Genomic DNA, 23,566 nt, shown 5'->3' with positions numbered 1-23,566 from the left:
ATGTTGGAGACCTCTTGAGGCAGTAGCCATTGTAACCTTTCCCATTGTGGCCTGGTTCACCTGTAACAGTAAATCAGGGTCAAAACAAATGATGGCTTACTGGGAGCTGGTGCACCAACCCCCTCCCAGCTTTTGCCACACCCAGAGGAAACCAGGGATAGGTGTAAACTAGGTCTTGTGGATTATTTCTCTCCAAGCCATGAAAACAAGCCAAGAACTCCGGGAGGAAGGGGATGGGTTTTAGTTGAGTAGTGTGCACCAGCGCACTTGCTTGTTCTGTGACTTACTCTTATATGTGAACCAGGGTAGTCTTTGCTTCCTTTTCCTTCTTTTCAAGGGATGGAAGGTGAGCAAGAAGTTATAGCAATCCTGAGGAGCCACTAACTGTATGTGCCAGTGTAATTTTGGTAGTTTGGAATAACTTGGGGTCTTTCATGAAAACAAAGAAATACTAGTAACTTTGGCCTGTACCTATGCATTCCTTCCATACGGGCATGGTTCATTTTTATCTCAATTTTCTAATATGGGAATAAAGTGCCTTACCATCATTAAAATGGAGCAGTAGTAAGACACCAGAAAGTAAAACATTAACTCACAGTGCTGATGAAAGAGGCTGGCTTGACTCATCACAGTGATAGTGTCATCCATGATATGCGTGGGAAAATTTCTATTTTACAAAAAAAAAAAAAAAAAATCAATTGCTTTTTACTGTGGAAAATTTTCTGTTTTATAAGTTCATGAATAAGAGTGAATGAATGTCAACTGCAAATAAATATTAGATATGTTTGACAGTTCAAGTATTTTTTCCCTTTGTTGACCAACAAAGAAACATGCTAAATTAGATGACTCTCTAGGGAGTCAGAAAATTTTCATACACACACACACACAAAATTCCCTGCAAATTATTGGAACTTGCCTTGGAAGTGCAATGTTATGACTGCTGTTCACTGCTATGTTGAACACTTCACCATCTAGGACAGGAAGGAGTTTTTGCCTCCCCCCACTCTTGTCCCATATTGCACCCTATTTAATTGCTTTAATGGAATTCGGTGGGAAGCACTGAGAACTGATCCCACTTCTAATGTGTTTAACCCTGCTAGAATCTTGTGCGTACCTTTTAAAGCAGTGAAAAGTAGTGTAGGGAATGTGCCTGCCCAATCTAGATAGGACCAACAGCACATTCCTACCATGGTTAGAAGAGATGCTGCAGCTCTACAGTGAATGATTGCTGTGCCTTCAGTTGTCAAGAGGGGAGGGACTAAGCTCAGTGGCAGAATGGCAAGCTTTGCTTGTAGAAGTTCCTAAGTTCAATCAGTTGTGTAGGACTGGGTAAGATCCCTGGTGCCAGTCAATGTGTAGATAATACTGAGGGTATATGGACCAATGGTCTGATTGTGAATGGGGCAGCTTTCAATGCTCTTATTCTGGTAATGCTTTGCCTACCGTTCCCAGCTCTTGCAGGCGAGGACAAAGATGCTGGATGACTTCAAATTAAGAGGCACAATTTGACACTTTGGCTGCTCGCCTGGGGGTAACTGCTTCTTAGTGAATATATCTCAAACTGCATGGCTGCCATAATGGTGCAAATGGGGCTTTATGCGGTTCCATAGTTAATTCCAATCAACTTGTGCAATCATAGTTGGGCTGAATGTTGATAGTAACATTCAGTACATATAATATAGCTTGTAATACATTTGCATTGATCTCCTAATAAACACTTTATGATCATATCTTTTCATATTGTTGAGTTTGGGATAGTAAGTAAAACACCTATTATCACAGTCTTTTGGACACAGAAGTTCCACACTTAATCCTAAAGTTGATAGATAAAACAAAGAGTAACAAAATGTGCATACAGTATTTTGCTAACGTTCCTATTGGCTCCATTATAATGGTAGAAGTAATTTCTCTGTTCAGCTAGAGACATAAAAGGCAATTATGTCATCTTGTGGTATGAGACCTATATTTCAGTAGTACTGTCTGCTGTCTCTGAGTCTCTTGAGGCTGCAGCCCAGTATGCACTGACATGGAAGTAAGTCCCATTGAACTCGGGTAGCCTTACCACTGGGTAGACATTTGTAGGATTGAGCTGGGCATGTAAATGCCTTCAAAAGCATTTTCAATAAATCGCTTGAGAGAGAGGCATATTTAACTGCATGATAAACAGCCAAACTATATAATTCTGTGGATCTAATCTAATGATGGCCTTTTCAGGGGACTCTTAATCTCCCTCCCACCCACCCTTTACAAACAGCCAGATTAGGAGCAATGTTTACTTTACTTTCCCCCACTATTTATTCATTTTACCTTTTAATGTTTATGAATGTGAGATCTCCTTGACCTTAAGATTCAAATCTTGGAGTAAGAATCTTTGGGCCATGGGGGTCATTTTCAAATAAACTTCTCTACTGGTTTTAAGGCGCTGTGTTCTTATGGCAAGGGAGATGGTGGAAGAGGATGGATCTTTTATTGATATAAAAATGAATTGCTGGGTGAAGTTGGCTGATATTTTTGAAATTTATTCATAACCTATGTGATGAGACAGAGGAGGTGGTCAATAGTGCTACCAAAAAAAATCCAACTTGGGAATGGAGATTTATTCCCCAGGCACAGTTTGGAATTAAGCTCTGGATGAATAGAATTGGTTTTATGAGTAGCTATTCCCATGTCTGAAAATTATTTATTTGTATGGAGGATATGTACCATATTGTAGGTTTTCTGTATTGGTGTGTTTGAAGTAATGCTTTTGAATGAAAAGTTTGGAAAACACCATAAGACATCAAACCTTAACTGTTATGGCTAAAAGTAGTTGCCATTAGGATCCTTTAAACTTTCATTCTGTTGAGACATTCACAGGCTGTCTCCTACTATATTCTTGAGTGGTGTTTGTAGAGCAGATGTATGGCAACAATCCTTGTGTAAAGAAGATCCTAGATGTATCTTCAAATTTGTACAATGTGAGTGTCTAAGCACAACAGACTTTTCAAAAGTACTGCAATAGATGCTCCTAAAGCAGCTAGGTCATAAAACAAATGGAGTAAAACAATCACAAAGGTGGCAAATTCCAACCACACTCATAGGAATTTATGTGTGTTCTCTTTAGTTATATGATTCTCTTCTCTTCCCACCCTGCACCTCTTATCATATTAAATGACTTTGAATGTTGTGTTGTGTGTAAGTGTAACTGGCTGTTTAACCCATTCCTTCATTGCTGTTTTGTCTGCACAGAGTAACCCCTCCTTCCAGATACTTTTCATCACATGCTCCTTTTTCTTCCTCAGCTGCTTTACATGATAAAAGAGAAGATTAGGGTGGAGGTGGAAAGTGGAATAATAGGAACAACATGAAATCTGTCCTTCTGTCTGGGAATGCAGAGAAAAACTTTCAGTTTGAGGATGGGAGAAAAATGTTTGATCTGCACTTAGGGCGAATGTTGTCATGATAACCTGGTTGAGAAGAGGAAGATTGGCCTGCAGAACTATGTGCAAATGAGGAGATGTTGAGGATTAATGCAAGGCCAAGAACTGAAATATTAACTTGATGGCTCATAAAGTCTTACAACTGACTACAAAGTTTTCCAGTAACTAATGTCTGAGAATTAACAAGTGGGAAATCTGTTTAAGGGGCTGTATTACTAAGCAAATTATAGCTAATGAAGCCCTGAGTACAGTAAACCAGTATCGGCACAGTTTGATTTGTCAAGCTGCTTGCTCAGGGAGGAAAGTCTGTAAAAGTACTATTCTTGGGTGAGATAGAGTTCAAGTTTGAACTAGAACTTTGGGGGGGCATGTAGTGCCATAGGAGGGACACTGGTGGCGCTGTGGGTAAAACCTCAGCACCTAGGACTTGCCGATCACATGGTCGGCGGTTCGAATCCCCGCGGCGGGGTGAGCTCCCGTCGTTCGGTCCCAGCTTCTGCCCACCTAGCAGTTCGACAGCACCCTTAAGTGCAAGTAGATAAATAGGTACTGCTTTATAGCGGGAAGGTAAACGGTGTTTCCATGTGCTGCGCTGGTCTGGCTTGCCAGAGCAGCTTCGTCACGCTGGCCACGTGACCTGAAAGTGTCTCCGGACAGCGCTGGCCCTCAGCCTCTTAAGTGAGATGGGCGCACAACCCTAGAGTCGGACACAACTGGCCCGTACAGGCAGGAGTACATTTACCTTTACCTTTGTAGTGCCATAAATTAGAACAAGAGCCCTTTCTACACCTATGGCCAAAAGTGTGAACAGAACTTAACAACTCTTTCAGAAATAAATATATTCCAGTGTGATTGACCATGATCCTTGGAAACTGACTTATGCCCAGGATACTTCTTAAGGAGCTTTTTCAAAGGTCCTGAGTGCTGGATAGCTCAGTTGGTGGATAAACTTATCTGCAGCTTTTTCTCTCACAGTACTATACTTAGCAGCCTTTTGTTCCTGGCGGCAGGAGATCCATCAGTAGACTTGAATTTTTTGTTTTCCTGTATTGAATGGGGCTCTAACCATTGTGTGGTAGCAGAGAAGATTCTATTGTGGTGCTTACTTGACGTTATATTAGAAATACTCGTGCATAGAAGAGCTGCATTTAGAGGAACAGAACTTGGATGTGACTATTCATCCTCTTATCTCTTTGCTTTAAATAATGAGCAACCAAATAGCATTTTTATGTTCAATGCATGCATTCTTAAAAGTAAAGGGACCCCTGACCATTAGGTCCAGTCGTGGCCGACTCTGGGGTTGCGGCGCTCATCTTGCTTTATTGGCCGAGGGAGCTGGCGTACAGCTTCCGGGTTCATGTGGCCAGAATGACTAAGCTGCTTCTGGCGAACCAGAGCAGTGTCCAGAAACACAGTTTACTTTCCTGCCAGAGTGGTACCTATTTATCTACTTGCACTTTGACGTGCTTTCGAACTGCTAGATTGGCAGGAGCTGGGACTGAACAACAGGAGCTCACCCCATTGCAGGGATTTGAACCTCCGACCTTCTGATTGGCAAGTCCTAGGCTCTGTGGTTTAACCCACAGCGCCACCTTGCATGCATTCTTACAATACTCTAAATTAGTCAAAAATAATTACTATTATAGGACAGGTATGGAGGAGGCTAAGTGATAAGAGCTTTTGCAACTTAACTCACTTAGCCACTATTTTGGGCCCCCTCTTACACGTCACCAGCACAGCAATATGTTTTGATTCACTGTGTTTGTATTATACATAAATAGGACAGAAAAGTAAGTGGTTGCATTTAGTAATTTTAACACTTAAGGTGTTGTTTTTTTAAATGTCACTTGATCTGTGGGAGGCAACCCTCTCCTCCATCTCCCCCCAAAAAGAGCACTCTGGCCGTAAATAACATGAAGAACCTGCTAAAAAAGTTCTGAACATATAATAACCAAGAAAAATATCCCATTTACAAGATAATAATGCAGAAACTAGGGGTGGTATTAAATTAAATTTTACTCAGAGTAGGCCGATTAAAAATAATGGCTCTAACCTTAAGTAAAACATAGTTGAATGCCAACCATTGTCGGTAATACATCATACAAGGTAATGTATGTTGTGAAATCTTGACATTTGTCACACCGCCACATACGTGCATAATGCCTCAGTGTTTTCATTCTGAGTACTGTTCTATTAAAAGGTATCCACTTACTTCAATATTCTATGCATTTATATTTACATAGGTAACACATACATAATGCAATGTTGTCTTTTATACATGTAACAATAATACTATGCTGATTTTATAGTTGATAATTCTTTTACTATGTCTATATAATTGTTCCATGAAAGTCTAAAACTTGGGTCAGGGTACTGTGCATAATTGTACATCAGTTACAACAAGAATTTTTTTAAATGTTAACATATCAAGAGTTGACTAAATCACAGCACAATCCTATGCATATCTAGTTTCACAAAATGGTAAGCCATGGGTTTCCCCCCCCTCAAACCATGAGTTAACCATGAGTTGCCCTGTAGATGATCAACAAACTGATTTGTTTTGTTTTCTAGTTGCTCTTGCACCATGCCTTTGTAGTTTGGTAAGCATCTGTGGTGGAGGGGTAAAAAAATCATGGTTAAGGAAAGATGTTGGACTCACAAAGAAGAGCAAGCCACAGGTGTTTTTCCTTTTTTTGAAACCCAAGCGTTGTAAGCCAACAACAAACCATGGTTAATCCTGGTAGAATCTACTTAGAGCACTAAGTCATGGTTTACTAAACAATGGTTTAGTGTTATGTGCTAACCAGGTCTGATACTAGAATGATTAGAACACATGTTGCCAAACATTAGCAGTTTTATTTTTGGGGGTTTTTTTTTTGCTAAAAGCCTGAATATTTTCTAGTTCTATAAAATTAAAATGTTCTGGCATTTTATTTTTCCATAATTTCATTTCACCAAGTAGTCCAAATCTTCCCATCGCTCCTAAATTTTAATTTGTTCTATCTAGATTCCATTTTGCTCTGTTAGAAGCTAGTAAGTATTATATCATCTGTGCTGTGGCACTAGTGAGTGACCTATGACATCCTGATTTTGTGTATTGTCATAAATAGTTCTTTTTAAATGTCATGCCATCAATTTTAACTGACTGCACAACTAGTTAAAATTTGGGGAGGAGGAATTTTCTATCCCAGGCCAGTTCTTTCAAGACTTACAAAGATTTTTCCTGGACTTACAAGCCCTTGCAATGAGGGTATAAAGATCATTTTCTGCCTTTTTGAATGATAGCATCAATTGGAATTTTTTTCTTTGGTATCTTGCTGAAGTATCTGAGGCCAGAACAGATGCCTTTTTCTACACTTATGGAACGTAGCCTAATGAGGGGGAATTCAGCCATTTTAACATTATGGTATGCTGTTGTATTAATGCAGTAACTTTCCATACTGGATAGAAATTACGTTTGGCTGATCAGTTGCTTTCATTTTTTCCCATTAATACATATTAATTAGCTTTATGCCATGTTTGGTATTACTTTTTGCTGGCCAAGCTTTAAATTTAACCTTGTGTGGAGGAAAATTACACAGTATTCCCTGAGCAACTCTCCCGTGGGATCCAATGATCCTCAAAAGCAGACATTGCTTCTGGTTCATTTCACTTTTACCCTCTTGGTGAAGTGTTACTCCTCCAAATCTAGAATCTGATAAAGTCCACAAAATACACAAGCACAGCTAAGTTTTTATATGCCAGTGCTTTTGAAAAATGTGATGATGTGAAGGCATCTTAATTCATCTTGTATGTGCTTCAAACCTTTACGTTTAATTAACCAACTTGACAGTTACCAAGATTGTGGATAAAAATAGCCTTTTTCATTAACTTGTTCCTTCAGCTTGCATGCAAATGCAATTCTGAAACATAGGTAATATTTAGATCAGTAGGATCTAAATGTACTTAGGATTGCAACTTTAAACAGAGGCTCAATAGGTTTCCGTTTCATCCAACCCACTCCTTCTGATTGTTGCTTAACTACAGGAACCATTTGAGGATGGATATGCAAATGGAGATGAAGGAACTCCTACAGGAGATGCCACTGCTACTTATACTGCTGAAAGTAAAGGGATTGTCAAGTTTGGTTGGATTAAAGGTGTATTGGTAAGTATAACTTTGGTAATGATAAACCCATCTGTTCTATTTTCTCAGCAACTGATGAAGCAACAATTGAATATGTCTACTTTCAAGATTATTATATTGCAGATTTTTTAAAAAAGAAAGAACAAAATAATAGATTAACGTGTAGTAGTTTCTGTTTTCTGTACAGTGGTGCCCCGCAAGACGAACGCCTCGCAAGACGGAAAACCCGGTAGACGAAAGGGTTTTCCGTTTTGGAGGCGCTTCGCAAAACGAATTTCCCTATGGGGTTGCTTCGCAAGACGAAAAAGTCTTGCGTCCCCCCCGCGGGTTTTTTCACTTTTTTCGCCCTTTTCCTAAACCGCTAAGCCGCTTATCAGCTGTTCCGCTGATAAGCCGTTTAACAGCTGATTGCTAGAAGCCTCTAGACAGCTGTAGCGCTAATCCGCTAAGCTGTCAATGGGCTTGCTTTGCAAGACGAAAAAACCGCTAGACGAAGAGAATCGCGGAACGGATTCTTTTCGTCTAGCGAGGCACCACTGTATCTGCTACTCTTGTTGTTTTTAAAAAAGAAATCTGTATCAAGATATATTTGCATTTGTCTCCCCCAGCTTTTTATTACTGTGCTGTAAAATGATTTAGGACATTCATGAATGGCCAAACACTTTCTCTCTTCCTGCTGTTCCTTAACTCAAAGATAAACTCTGGTTCATCTTTGAGTGTCTACCAAATTAAATTTCATTCCTTCAGACACTTTACTAAGAGGCAAATCCCATTTAACTTGGTGGACCTTGCTTCTGAGAAAATCTTATTAGGACTGGCTGTAAGGTGAAGAATAATGAAAAGGCATTCATGTTACTTAAGGCAGCCTTGCATTGCATGCAGGTCCCACTTACCGAACACTATGCATTCCCAGGAAATCGTTTGTTAAACGGGCGTTTGCATAAGGAACCGAAGATTTCTATTATTTCCTATGGGAACCTTTCTAATCCGTGACTTGTCTTATATCTCTCCTCTGCCCCCTCCATGGTTTCTGCCTGAAAATGGCTGGCGCTGTCCAGCAAACCACAAACATGAACGGAAGTGGGCAAACTCTGGCTTATCTGAATTAGCTGTGTGCGTAGTGAGGTTTGGGCTTATTTCTTTGTGTTTGGATAAGTGAATTTTTGCATAATAAGTGGGCGGATAGCAGGACCTGCGTGTATACAGTTTGCCTGGTAACTTTATTGCAAATGGACTAGCAGGGGAGGGGTGACTCTCCTCCATCTGTAGCCAGCATGGAAATGCAGACACAAGTCACTTTGCACAGTTAACTCAGGAAACACAAGGGAGGGAACATGGTGGCTCAAATTTCATCCTCCGTCCGATAACTATTGGACCAATGCCATGATGTCATACGGATACAGTAACTTGCACAGCTTATAACATTAACTTAGATTTTGTTTCTTCTGGTGGAGTGCCTGGGGAGAGCAGTCCTTTGGCCCAAATATGGGTGAGGAGAGAGCAGTATCCTGGCTCAAATAAGTAAACAAAAGGATTTCATCTATAAATTGGCTTCCCTGCAGTGTTCACTTAACGGGACATTCATCTCAGCTAGTAATTTTTCTTTGACTTATTGGAAGTCTAGGGAGGAATTCAGTGTCGTACCAAGGTGATTTGGGCAGGTTGAGCATTTTGGCTCACCCAACCTAGGGATTCCTGCTCCTTTCTCCCCATGCAACTCTGATCTTCCTCCTGCTCCCTGCTCCCCCAGCCTATTGTTACTGTTATTTATTAAATTTGTATACCACCCTATACCTGCAGGTGTATATTGCAAGGTGTACAAGCCCAATTTCCCTTGAAAGCCGAAGCCCTTCTTTAGGACTTCCACTGACAGAACTCATTAGTTGACTCCCGTCCCTAGAATATTGTGTTTTTGTTTTTTGTAAGAAGTCAGTGAATTAACTGAACCCAACCTTTTCCAAAAAAAAAAAAATATCATTCACAGGTTTATCAGACTTTATAGTTGTTTGAAAATAACTCAATGGAGAAACAATAAGATTTGTAAGATCACGATTTCTCTTACTATGGTGGTTCAAGCAAATTGCAAATTTTAACTTTAATTTAGTTGTTTCAAAGTTCTGCTAGTCTGCTAAGGACACAGTGAATACTAGAAGAATTTCTATCCTTCTTAACTTAGTGTTGTAAAACTGCAAATGACATGATTCCAGCTCTCCTGTTATAACTGACTGGATGGTGGAAATTAACACAGTTCAGTTTGTACAAACAAAGCAACCTTACATGGACAAAATCCCCTGTCTTCTGGAGGAATCTTGGCATGTCTGTAGTATATTTTATCTTGACATGGCAAAAAAGTATTTACTTTAAAGAATTGGAGTTTTTGTATTGTTTTCCAGTTTACAATTATACAGAGTATTAACTACCTATTTATTATTGTTGGTTATTATAATTGTTAGTCACTTTTCTCACTGAGTAACCCAAAACCACTTACTTTAAAAACTTTTTAAAAACAACCAAGTAAAATTCCTCAAAACACAGTATACAAGTAGAAGGGATCTCACTCCACAAAAAGATGCCACAACACTGCCTTTCAAATTAAGGGCCAGGAGAGAAAAGTATTTGCTTGGTGCCTAAATATAGATAAAGATGATACCAATTGTGCCTTCCTGGGGAGAGGACCCACCATCGCTATCAAAAAGTCCAATTCTTGTGTTTCCACCCTCCAAACCTCCTGTGGAAGGGATCACTTGAAGAAGGGCCTCAGATTTAGCTGCTGCTGCTGCTGCTGCTGCAGCAGCAGCAGCAGCAGCAGCGTTTGGGTCTTAAACACTTCTGCTTAAACATTAATAATTGTTTTATGTTAAGGAGAAGTATAATTTTCATAATGTAGTGACTTCAGTCACTGCGCTTTTAAAAATGGTCTGTTAAAGCAGGCCTGCACAACTTGCAAGACATCAAGTCAAATGGGCCCACCATATGGTGGCCCAGAGAAGAGATTGATAAACCCCTACCACTGCTATTGATCCAGAACTGGAAGAATTGAAGATAATAAATTGCCACAAAGCATGTCTGGTGTGCTGTTTGGCTTGAATCACAAGTTGTGCATGCCTCCCGGAAAGAATTCTTGAAAAGTTGAGGTGCTTGGTTGACTGCATAACAGCAGACTTTTGAAGTTGACCTTGTGAACTCGATTCTTAAAACTCTGTTGTAGCTTATTCAAAATGATACCTCTATAATAAATATTGGGACAGCATAACATGAACATTCTTTGCTCTTACGGTGTTCTAGGTACGATGCATGTTGAATATCTGGGGTGTGATGCTGTTCATTCGACTGTCCTGGATTGTAGGACAGGCTGGCATAGGTAAGTGTGCCCACCAAATAAAACATCTCTGTGTACTGTGTTAATCTTGATCAACTGTTAAAGATCGGTGACTTGTAGTGTTGGGTGAGAATATGATTGATGGAATGCTGCTGATTACCACTATGATATTCTTAACATGGAATATATGCTTCTTATCAGTTTCACTAAGAGGCTCAGTGTGTCTCCAGAGCAATGTTCTTTTCTTTGTTATTACAGTACAATACACTGATTAGGAGGAAATACATATTTGAAGGATTAGTCCTGCTCAGAGCATTACGTAGGCAACAAATAGTTTTTCATATTCCTCGATAGTAGTTGCTAGTTTCTGTGTGTCTTCAAAAGGTGAGGCATACTCTACCTGAAAAGGTACTCCTGAGGGCAGGAGAGGTGGTAGACATGCTTGTTCTTGATGTGAACAGGTGATGTCTTGCATATTGTAGGCACATGTTAAAACAAGCTTGTTTAAAACCAGCTCATGCATGCCTTAGGTTTAAGACATTTTTTGTTGTATTGATTTATTGAAACCAACAGCCAGTGTTTGTTAAACAATATTGTACATTTGTTTTGGGGGAAATGATAATTTCCGGTAAATAATCTTAGGAATCTTCTTACAGGACTTGCAGTCTTGGTCATTGCAATGGCAACTGTGGTAACTACAATCACAGGCTTGTCTACATCAGCAATAGCTACCAATGGCTTTGTGAGAGGAGGTAAAACAATGTTATACATGTACTTTCCTGTTTAGTTTTCTTCAAAGGGAGCCAAATCATGTGATATTTACTTTGCATATATGCATCAAATATTTTATATAATTGTGGAAGTACATCATAAGTGGCAAAAAACAATGTGATTGTGCTACTGTCTTTTTAAACTGTCAGCTCGCAATAGTGAACTTTGAAAAAGTGACTTGGGGTCATGAAGGTGAGGAGAGATAGGTAGGTCTCAAGTAGGGATGGAGAGTACAGCTGTTAAGACTTAGATAAAATAATTTGAAATAAGACAAATGGTGAGTAATGCATTAGAAATGGAGAGTAACTAGATCAGTAATGTGGAACCTGTGGCCCTCCAAACATCTTTGTACTCCCATTGCCCCACCCAACATGGTCTGGAGATAATGACAATTATAATCCAACATTTGGTGGGCTACAGGTTCCTCTTCCCTGACCTAGAACCACCTACACATTCACAAGTTAAGAGGCAAACAATGCAATCCAAGCTTTTGTTTTGAGAAAGAGGTACCATTTATTGTAGTGAGATTTACTTCCAGCTAATTACATTAAGGGTTGTAGTCCAAGTAATTAAAAGATGTTAAGAAAACCTAAACACTGAGCTTGCCTTTCTTAAGAGGCTAATTGCAGATTTGTATCTTGAAAATCAGCTTGGCCTTCTTCCCGGATGCTGAGCAATCTCAGTGATGCTATGGAAATGTGATTGTCTTAGGTACAGCAAGTCTGGTTTATATGTTTGTTACTGTCTGCAGTCGGATGCTCTGTTGATGCAACATGTTAATCATGACTTACACAATTGGACAATTTTCACCTGGGCGTGCTTTTCCACACAATTGGGCATATGAACAGTGCAGTCTTAAGGCAGTAGTGGAGCTTTCTATAGATATACTGAGGGACTTCTAATGGGGTTTGAGTGCTTTCATGTCAGTGGGCCTTTTCCCCTGGCAAAGTGGTGCTTTTAACAACTCCTTGGCTAGCCTTTGACAGCTTTAGCATTGCTCTTTATTATCTCCTGCGACAGGAGAGGTTAACTTGTGGCCCTCCAGATCTTGTTGGACTCTCAAGTGACTCCCATTAGTTGCAACCAGCATGACCCAGTGGTAGGGATGATGGGAATTAGAGTTCCACCATATCTGGAGGGCCATAGGTCATATGAGGACCTACACCAGTCATATGAGAATAATTTATGCAGCATAAAGGTAGAAATATAATGGCTTTATTTGAGAAGCTTGCTTCTTGAATAGAGTGTGCATTGGAACAGAAAATACAATTCATGAATAATTCTGAAGTGAATTTTCTTCACTGGTCTTATTTTTTGGGGGGTTGCTATTTGTGTTTCTTTTCTTCTCTTTTCTCTACTTCAAAGTGAATGTTAGCAATCTTCAGCTGCATAATCTGATTTTTTAAAAACAGGTTTTCTATATTTTTAATGACTCTGCAAGAAATAAATAATACACTTTGATAGACTTACAAGCTTGGTAGATAAGAGGAATGCTGTGGATGTAGTGTATCTTGATTTCAGTAATGTTTTTGATAATAACAAATAGTCAAGTACCATTCTATTCTGACTTAGTCAGACGCCACCTGGAGTACTGGGTTCTGGGCACCACAATATAAGAAGGATATTGACAAGCTAGAACATGTGCAGAGGAGGGTCTGGAAACCAAGTCTTATGAGGAATGGTTTAGCGAAATGGGTATGTTAAGCCTGGTAAAGAGGAGACAGATACGATAGCCATCTTCAAATATCTAAAGGGCTGTGTCATGGATGGAGCAATTTTCTGGAGTGTAGGACCCAAACCAATTGATTCAAATTACAAGAAAGGAGATTCTGACTAAACATCAGGAAGAATTTTCTGACAGTTGGATAACTTTAATTCTGTTATCTTACTGAAAGCTGTTACACATGTAGCTGAGGGCAACCTGATTACCAGCTGAAGTAGCAGCTAGGGGCATATCTACATTCTACAAACGTAGAGCTTTTAGCTGTACGTGTATAAAAACATAGTACATACCAGAGCTTGGTTACACATAGCCTTGAATCTTGCTCTAATTCTTCTTTATTCTCTCTGCAGGGGGAGCATATTATCTAATTTCCAGAAGCCTGGGTCCAGAATTTGGTGGTGCAATAGGCTTGATATTTGCATTTGCTAATGCTGTTGCTGTAGCCATGTATGTTGTTGGTTTCGCAGAGACCGTTGTAGAACTGCTTAAGGTAAACAACTTTTTTCCAGTTTTGTTTTTCACAATGATAGAAATTTTACCATCCCTTTCCTACAATATAACTATGGATTGGATTGATCTGTAATCGTTGTCAAATCCACTACACATGTGACGTAAAATCTATAATATTGAATGACTCATTTTTACACAGACATGTAAACAACCTTGGATTTGGTGCCCCCAGAGTTCTGGATGACAGGCAAAATACTTGTTGGGATCAGCCTTAGACCAAATGATTGTGACTTAGTTGCAGTAAAAATATATGCAGGATCCAACACTTGAAAATACTTCTGTAAGCCTATGGAGGGTTTAGTCCTATCGCTAAGCTTAATAGCGTTCTTTCCCCCCCTCTAATGCACAGCAAAGTATAAAACTTAGAGGAAACATGCTCAGTTGTTTGAAAGGAATTGGAGTTTATGGGGGGGGGTGTCTATTATGCCTGCAAGAGCCTATGAACGTGTTTAGATCCTGGTCTGCACCTTCATCTAAGGTGTTTGATTTTTAAAATAAATTGACTTAAGTTAGTAAGGTAAAACATAGGGCCATTAACAGAGTTGAACCATTAAAACGTGGTGTTTAGTTCTGGTTCATGTTTATTAGTATTTCTGTTTTTAAAAATCTGTATTTTTTTTGAAGTCGTGAATGTTTGACTTGATTTGTATGAAAAACAAACCCTACGAAAAGAATATAATAAATTCTTAAGAAGAACTTAATACTTAATATTTGCTAGGACTCAAAATCATATTTGATCACTGTTAGGGCAGAATTATTTCATAACAGGAAAGCGAACATATGGTGTCAACCTTGTCATAATTGTCTCTCTTTTCTTTCTGTAGGAACATAATTTAATTATGTTGGATCAAATGAATGACATCAGAATAATAGGAGCCATCACAATTGTTATTTTATTGGGCATCTCTGTGGCAGGAATGGAGTGGGAAGCTAAAGTAAGTAACAGTGATTTGAAACATCTACTGCCCTGAAAAGCTGAACACCTTTTGAAATCTGCAAAGCAAGTGAAGTAAACATCGACTTGAACTTACATTGGAATTAGAATTTGGAATCAGATTTCTGGCTGCAGAATATTGTTGCAGGAAATGAACTTATTTATGTTCATTATATTGTTGATTAACAAACTAGGAAAATAAACCAGTTCATAAATTTTGCACTTGGGCATGAATGAAAGCAGGCTGGTGCTGCTGAATGCATAGTTGAGCCAGTTGTGTGAGACTTTAGTGCTACATGCACAGTAACTATTTAGAAACTGAAATCTTATATTAGTAGAATTTTGCAGATTAAGTATATTGTTCAAGGAGGTGGACTTATCCTTGGTCAGTCTGGTTCATGATGTGCAGTAGTCCCATTATGTGGGTTTCCCTCATGCAGTCAAGTGTTCCCTTTGCGGCATCAAAAGGGGAAAGCAAAAAGTATACTGCAAAATAGAGAGACCACCCAAAAACTTAGTACAATACTGAAAGGTTACTCTGCTCGTATAGGTGATGCATTCAAACAGATCCAAGTACTCATGCAGAGACAGTTTTTAAGTGGCCCCAATGTGGTGTCTGCATTGTTAAAAGCATCCCTAACCTGCGTTTTAGGACTTTAGATGATACATAAATTGGGAATATGAAAAGCAAGCTTCAAGTGAAGCTTAATGAAAAGTTTTAATGTATTATCATTCTAGTTGCATAAGAAAAATATAATTGGGATTGTGAAGTGAGGGAGAGGTGTTTAAAAACAACAACAGAGGTCCTATATGCATATTCATGAACCTCACTTAAGTTGAAGAATCTTACAAGTAAATGAGTATTTCATTGTGGACTGAGGAGTCGGTCAAATGACAAGTAAAATATTGATCAAACAATGGTCACGTATTTTTAAAGCATTGACATGAAACAAGCTAATCACCAATCAGTTTGATACTTCATCTAATTACAAAAACAAGTTAGATATCTTTACAACTGTTATCACATTATCTTAAATAAATTCATTACCATTTTAGAAAAAAATACTTAATACACATATTGAAACATAACATTTAATACTCAGACTCCACATAAAAGTCACATTTCTGTAAATATTTCAATGGTTACATTAGGCATAGGCAAACTCGGCCCTCCAGATCTTTTGAGACTACAATTCCCATCATCCCTGACCACTGGTCCTATTAGGTAGGGATAATGGGAGTTGTAGTCCCAAAAGATCTGGAGGGCCAAGTTTGCCTATGCCTGGGTTACATTCTGTAAAGAGGTAAGTATTGCGTATGTTGTAGATGTACTGAAAGTTACATTTTGATTCTCTCCTTTCCCCAAAAAACCTGGGAAGGCATTCTCATTCTCTACCTTAACAACTCTGTGGGGCATGTTAGACTGAGTATGTATGACTGGCTCAGCTTCATGGCTGGCTGAGGATTTGAATCAGAGCATTCCCAGTCCTAACCTGAGAAGGTTTGCTGTGCTGCCCAGTCTGCGCCAGGCTATACACTACAGGGCTAGGAGGCAGGGTGATTTCACTGCTGCCCTTGCTTAACAAATGGTGCTGTAATGTAAGCTGCCATCTACTCCATGGTCTTCTTGGAACATGTGATCTTAGTTGACCAGTTAATTGCCCAAGCCTACTGTTTACGTCCAGTTGCGCATGGATTTAGCTTGGATAAAAATGTATTTTAATTATGTTGATGACTTCTAAAATTACAGGCACAAATTGTTCTGCTTGTGATCCTGCTAGTTGCTATTGTTGACTTCATCATAGGAACATTTATTTCATTTGAAAGCAAGAAGCCTAAAGGATTTTTTGGCTACCAAGGTAAGGGAGAATGACCAAATATTAATTTGCTGGAAATGTAGCTGCAATGGATATCTGAAACACATTGATATTTCAATTATGTTGCTAGTGGAAATATTTGCTTTAGCCAAAGCTATAAGACTATACTATATGTCTGAAGAATGAATGCCTTGGTTCGTACGTCTATTGCAGGCATAGGCAACCTCGGCCCTCCAGATGTTTTGGGACTACAACTCCCATGATCCCTAGCTGACCAGGACCAGGGGTCAGGGATCATGAGAACTGTAGTCTCAAAACATCTGGAGGGCCGAGGTTGCCTAAGCCTGGTCTATTGAGAGAGCAGGGATTTGGGTTCCATGTGATATTTCATCATGCAACTCAATATGCTCATAACAGTTAATGCGCAATTTCCTCTTGTTGGATTGTGTTGGAATCAATGAAGGCTGCACATCAATAGTGCTTAGGCAAGCAAGCGGCAATTGGCTGATTCTCCAAGGGCCACTTGCAGCGTTGGATGTGGCCAATGCACACTCCCTCGCATGAGCACACTTACCACCACAGAAAATGCACACATGTTACAGAGCCAGACACATGTTCAAATTCATTCAGACAGCTGCCTACCCCCAAAACTCAGTTGAGTAGCTGAAGACAGGTGGACCTTCTCCCCCATGGCAGTGCTGAGCTTAGGAGAAGAGGATCTGCAATGAGGAAGAAAGCTACCCACTTACCTTGCAAAGGAGACTCCTCTCCCTCTGGTTAACACCATTGCAAGAAGGTCTTAAGGCTTATGAAACAGGAAGGAACATTCCTTCCTGTTTCCTAAGACATTCATGCAGTGATGTTGCGCCACAGAGACAAGGGCTTCCTTTGTAAGGTAAGTAGAGGCAGAGGTGCCTGGTTTTTGGATGGCTGGCAAGCCCTCTGCAGCAAGGGATACATCAGCAGAATTTTTTTAAAAAAACTGAATTTTGGGGGGTCTGGGGGGGATGTGTACTAGGATAATATTTGGTAAGAAAAAACCTTTTGTGGTAACTGGATCTGAGCTGTGGGTTAGCCACCCCTGGCTAAAGGAAGCGCACCCAAAAGCATTAACTTCTATTTTATATTTTCCAAGAAGACTGAGCTATTTAAGTCAACACAACACACCTACCTATGTACTTTCTCTATGTACTTTTTCTGTATTCTAGAATCAAACTCACTTGGTCCACTCACTGCCTCTCGGTCTAATTTACCTCAAATATTTATTTGTGAGGAATAACATGAAAGAAAACGTTCTTTGTCGCTCTGACCTTCTAGGAGGAAAAATGGAACAGAAATGTGGTTAATAAAACAAAATGTTTTGGCTAACAAGAAGAGCTAAAGGGTTTTTTTAACAGATTTTCTCCTTTGGGGATTTAAGAGGAAGTTAAGACCTCTGCCTTAACTAGTACATGCTACTTAAGCAGTAAACACATCATAGAGACTATGAGTTCATGCACGGAGATCTTTCTTTGCTTGTCCCTAGCGTTTTCACCAAATCTTCCATGCCCCTGACAGGCAGCCAATTTTAGTAAGAGCTGGGGAGAGCAGCCTGCTGCACTGTGTGTTTAAAGTTGAGCCTGACTTTTCCGTAAGCTGAAAAACAGGTGAAGCCAAACAGCACAACATGCAAGGGCTGGCAGTAGCTAGCTGCTGGAAGCTGGACATTTATTAATTTAAAAGCTATTTTAAAATATAAATTGTGAGATGCTGGAGTATTGGAAAGAGGTTTCAGGATTTGTGGAGTTAGCCTAAGGAAGTTAAGAGTGGCACCTGCTAAGCCCCCTAGTGGTAGCTACTGTATAAAATAAGTACCATTTGCTTCCATCGTTTAGACTAGAAAGTCAGTCATCTCTCTTAGGCCTTCTCTAAACATTTGAGAGATTGTGCCCTGAGTCTTAAGATTTCATACCAGATTTTTTTAGTGATTGTGTAAATATCTACCTTTTATAAGAATATAATGATGTGATTATTTTTGGATAATGTTGCTTGCTATATAATTATCAGTGTTCAGTTTAAATGTGACACCTCTAATCTGAGGTGACTCCCTGTCATTTTACTTGCAGCTGATTAGGTGGAAGACTAAATATTATGGACATTATACAAACACAGGTTACTATAATAAACTTTTTGTAACGTTCCTCCCTAACAGCTGAAATCTTTTATGAGAATTTTGGACCAGATTTCCGCGAAGAAGAAACTTTCTTTTCAGTATTTGCTATATTTTTCCCAGCTGCAACAGGCATTCTAGCGGGTGCAAATATCTCAGGTGATCTTGCGGTGAGTGGTTTTTAGTTTTGTTGCTTGTTCAGCTAATTTGAACTGTTCCATAGATTCATAATATTAATGTTTTCCCCCCTCCCAGGATCCTCAATTAGCCATACCTAAAGGGACCTTGTTGGCCATCTTAATTACTACAGTGGTATACATGGGAATTGCAGTATCTGTAGGTAAATAACTAATTTTTACTTATTCATTCTTTGTAGACAACTTGATGTTTTTTATATTGCTGTGGTTCTATGTTGAAATTGATGTTTAGAGCTGAATTTTTATAGCACCTTCCATTATTTGGCTTTTATTCTTGTTACAAGGGGCTGGATTAATGATTTTATAGCATTTTGATGTTAAAGCAACATCAAAACATGCCAAAATCAGAATGGTTTGAGCTCTTCTCTTCTATCATGTTACAGAAACAACCACTTAACAATACAGTTAATTTACAGTGCCCGTATGTTCAGGTCAATCAATCATCAATTACTGTTTCTTATCCAGAGTGCAGTTGGGATCACAGATTGATGAGCATAAGTGTTTGTGTATATATATATATAGATGGGGAAGGGGAAAGAGGGCTTGGCAAGATATGTTGCCTGTGCATTCACTCACACCTGTAAAGGGGAACAACAACTAACCAGAACTCCAGTGACTGGGAAGGTAAACCAGCAACCAGGCATTTAGTGACAGCATTATAAAAATGGATTTTAGATTTTCAAAATGAAATATTGAAAGTATAAGAAAGCCAGTCCAAAGGTGAGGCAGTGAGGAAAATGTGGAATGTCATTTTATCCAGTAGTGTTGTTCTTTTGTTACTTGAAGTGATCAACAATAACTGCAAATTGAGCATAGACAGGCGTTCAGAGTTCAGAGATTACTTTTCCCAAAGACTGGTTGAATTCCAGCATTTTCACTTTTAACTTCTTTTGCTGTCATCTTGTTGGTGCAGGCTACCTAAAGCTTTTTCGAAAAGTGGTATATCAATGGACTTAAAACATTGTAAAAGTCCAATTAATTCTTTCTACTCATGGCATCATGGCAAATGTATATATTGTCTGCCTTCAAATGTAAAGAGGACTTGTGTTCCAGGGTTTCTTAGTATGGGAGAATCTATTTTGAGAATATAACTTCTAGCACTTTACGAAGTGTGGGAAGTCTTCAGCAAGCAAAGATGACAATCTTAAGATCTGAAAGAAAAAGAGAGAATCAGCTTAAATTCCTGAGACTGGCTTTGAATTTGTTACATTTCAAGCAATAGGAGCTATCTTGTGTACATATTTCTGCCGTGTCTTTTGGTATAAACTTATGGGGACTCAAATTATGATGAAAGTTGTTATTCTCAAGAGTTTGTGGGCTGAGTAAGATATTTATTACCCCCGTGCTTTTCGGCTCTTCTCTAACAACACAACACTATAGGTGAATGCATGGCAAAAAGTCCCCTTGTAGGCTTACTTTGAGGGAAAGTAGATACAGGACTGCAGCACCAACATTTATAATCCAAAAAGAATGAATGCCTTTATTGTTCACCTCTTTGTCAACAGTGCTATAGCTCTAAAATTCATTTTGTGACTAGCCGTACTTATTTTTACAATAACTTTGGAGGGCAGAAGTAACTTGATTGAAATTTCAATTTCCATTGGAATATACCAAGGAGAAATATAATGCAGCTTGCTTTAATTGCTTGGAAGGTCACTGCTTCTGTTTCCGTCTGCTCTAGGTGCTTGTGTTGTTCGAGATGCCACTGGGAGCCTTAATGACACATTTGTCGGTGAGCTGACAAACTGTACCACTGCAGCTTGTAAGCTTAACTTTGATTTCTCCTCATGTGAAAAAGAAGCGTGTCCTTATGGGCTAATGAACAACTTCCAGGTGAGCAGTGATTTCTAACCCTGAGATGTTCAACTGCAATTGGTTAAAATGTTTTATGCACTTTGTGCATGGCTTACAAAATACATGTAGATAAACCTTAATATACTGTAAATTAGGGAGGGATGAATCAGTCTTATTTCTCGTTGGTGTCAACCATGTTCATAATACCCGTTTCTATCCTGTTCACATTAAACAGTGAGGGTTTTTCTAAAGCACCTGTATAAAGATTGGTATTTAAGTACATATTTTATTGGAGTACATTTAATCTTAAAATAGGTATTTTCATGCATTTTGAGCTGATAACGGCATCACAACAATTGGAGAAGTGCAATATCAAGATAATTACATTCCAGTCTGTGAATTAGTTCAAGGTGTGCAAACTAAATCATTTGCAGAGCACATGAAATAGATTAAAAATAGTGTATCTCCCTCACTCCACTTTGTGTTTATGTGCATATGAGAAAGAGAATGTGTGACTAGTGGTCAAAAGTTTGAAATAGCGCATTCCCCCCCTCTAAATAGAGGTCTGAAGTTGCAATCTGTCTACAAGAATATGAATTTCACACATGTAAAGTTCATAATCTCTAGATAAAACTGCTAAGTAGGGTCTAGTATGGTTTCAAAATGGAGTGGGTTGAGATTCCTCCATTGCTGGGGTTGGACTAGATGATCCTTGCTCTACAACTCTAGGATTCCTCCTTCTTTTTTCAAAGTGTAAACTACCGTATTTTTCGCCCTATAGGATGCACTTTTCCCCCTCCAAAAATGAAGCCTGGAGAGCGAGAGAGGTCGGTGCGCACCAACCCCTCTCGCTCTCCAGGCTTCGCGGACCTCTCCGCAAGCAGCGGGAGCGCTCCCGTTGCTTGCGGAGAGTCGCCTGCATGCAGAAGCCTGCGCGCACTGAGCTCAGTGCGTCCAGGCTTCGCGTACCTCTCAGCAAGCAGCGGGAGCCAGCGCTGGGCTCCCACAGCTTGCAGAGAGCTTCCTGTTTGGGGGCTGGGGTCGGGGGAAGCTCGGGCCTCCCCCGCCCCAGCCCCGCGCCTGGGGGGGAAATAATTCCCCCCCCTTTAATTCCACCCCAAAAAATTAGGTGCGCCTTATGGGACGGTGCGTCCTATAGGGCGAAAAATGTGGTATTTTGTATATTTAGAAGCATTGTGGCTGGACGACAGGATTTTGGAATATTTTAGAATGCTTAGTGTAAACACTTAGTGTAAACACGTGTTCCCACTGTCATTTCTGGTCAAACAGAGACCAGAGATGCAGGCTTTTGAAACATATTAAAAATTGCAAAAAAAAGTTTGACAAAGGCAAAAGTAGGAGAGATAATCACTCTTTTAAATTCCCTTTAATTTACTTTGTTGTCAGATTGCATCTGGTCATATTGACTACTTCACCTCTGTTCTAGATAGTCTGAATTTGACTTCTCCTAAGATCAGTGAAAGTCATAGCCATGATAGTCTTTCATATACTTAAGTATAATAGCTCAGTTAAGATAAAGTACTTAGGCCTTAAAGGGCTTTCATCTACTTACTTGGCTGAATTAGGTAACGAGTTTACCTTCTGTGATTATGTCACTTTAAATCAAAAGCAGCTGAAGCAGTTATCAGTGACTACTCTAAAACATTAGTGGGTGCTTTGACAGAAAGATACTGCAAAGAAAGAGGCACTTTATTCAGGAGTAGTAGTGCCAGACTTTATTTAAAAACTGGTATTTGTTTAAAAGTCAAAAATCTGGGTTAGCTGCATAGCTGGAGCGTGCCAATCAGATTCTCAGTATTTTTAAAACAGAAGTTGGCTTTCTTCAAAGTTGTCAGTTGTGTGCAGAACAGCAGTACTGGTATTATCAGTATCTTGAAAATACACAGTTTCTTAGGAAAATAACCCCCAAACTTGCAGCATGTTAGTTCTGTAAAAGCACTCCAGTTCAGAGCAATGTACATAATCTACAAAGCATGGCTGCTATGCAGTTCCTAACCCTTTAATGTGAGGCTTGTGCAGAAACTTCATTGAAAGGGAGGAAGTTATGCAGTTGCTCTGATTATTGATCATATTTCCCCCCCCCCCCCCAAATAACTCATTGGCAGAAGAGATTTCTTCTTCAAAGCCAGTATTTAGCCTGTTGTACTACATTCACTATTTACGAAAAGTAGTAAACAATGACAGAGCTGCCAAAGTTAAGAAATAACTCGCAGATCATTGTTGCTTGCTTTTATTTTAAAGCATCTATGGTTTCTGGTTGCTGTCCAAAGATTTAAAAGCAACATGGTCCCTGCCTTAAGGATTAGAATACAGAACAATAAAAGATGAGGAAGGAACAAGAAATGAGCAAATTCAGACACTTAACTATCCGTAAAGCAATATTAGTTCTTTCTCTGAATGCTCTAATAGTTGTCATAGCGTTTGAAAATTGTGCATGCTGTTTCATATTAACACAACGTTGCAACAAATGTGTTAGTTTGAACTGCCCTTGTTTTTGGTTTTTGGTTTGTTTTTTTAAACTGCCCTTGTTAAAGTTACATTCTTATTCCAGGTAATGAGCATGGTATCAGGATTTGCCCCTCTGATATCAGCTGGTATATTTTCTGCCACCCTTTCTTCAGCATTAGCATCTCTCGTCAGCGCACCTAAAATCTTCCAGGTAAGAATCTTGAGTTGTTTGTAGCAAGCCTGATCAAACTTGAATTTTGGATATATTTTCGAACATTACTTTTCTAAATCCTAAGGACGTGATGTTTATTCACTGTTTCTCAATATACTGTTGGATTG

The 23,566-nt window shown here is 39.3% G+C and overlaps 1 protein-coding gene across 1 annotated transcript in view; it reads left to right on the top strand.

The window, feature by feature from the left end:
- The window catches only part of SLC12A2 (solute carrier family 12 member 2), a 48,593-nt gene that overhangs the window by 4,549 nt on the left and 20,478 nt on the right, over positions 1–23,566 (top strand). The window contains exons 2-11 of the mRNA XM_081930429.1: positions 7,446–7,565; positions 10,830–10,905; positions 11,520–11,615; positions 13,708–13,847; positions 14,692–14,802; positions 16,552–16,660; positions 18,810–18,937; positions 19,023–19,107; positions 20,646–20,797; positions 23,331–23,438. Coding sequence (XP_081786555.1) covers positions 7,446–7,565; positions 10,830–10,905; positions 11,520–11,615; positions 13,708–13,847; positions 14,692–14,802; positions 16,552–16,660; positions 18,810–18,937; positions 19,023–19,107; positions 20,646–20,797; positions 23,331–23,438 — 1,125 coding nt within the window. The remainder of the gene's footprint in view (positions 1–7,445; positions 7,566–10,829; positions 10,906–11,519; positions 11,616–13,707; positions 13,848–14,691; positions 14,803–16,551; positions 16,661–18,809; positions 18,938–19,022; positions 19,108–20,645; positions 20,798–23,330; positions 23,439–23,566) is intronic.

Source organism: Podarcis melisellensis (genome assembly GCF_964234715.1).
Source record: "Podarcis melisellensis genome assembly, chromosome: 11".
Classification (NCBI taxonomy): domain Eukaryota; kingdom Metazoa; phylum Chordata; class Lepidosauria; order Squamata; family Lacertidae; genus Podarcis; species Podarcis melisellensis.
The sequence above is the reverse complement of the archived record's forward strand: the minus strand, read 5'-3'. Positions and strand labels throughout refer to the sequence as shown.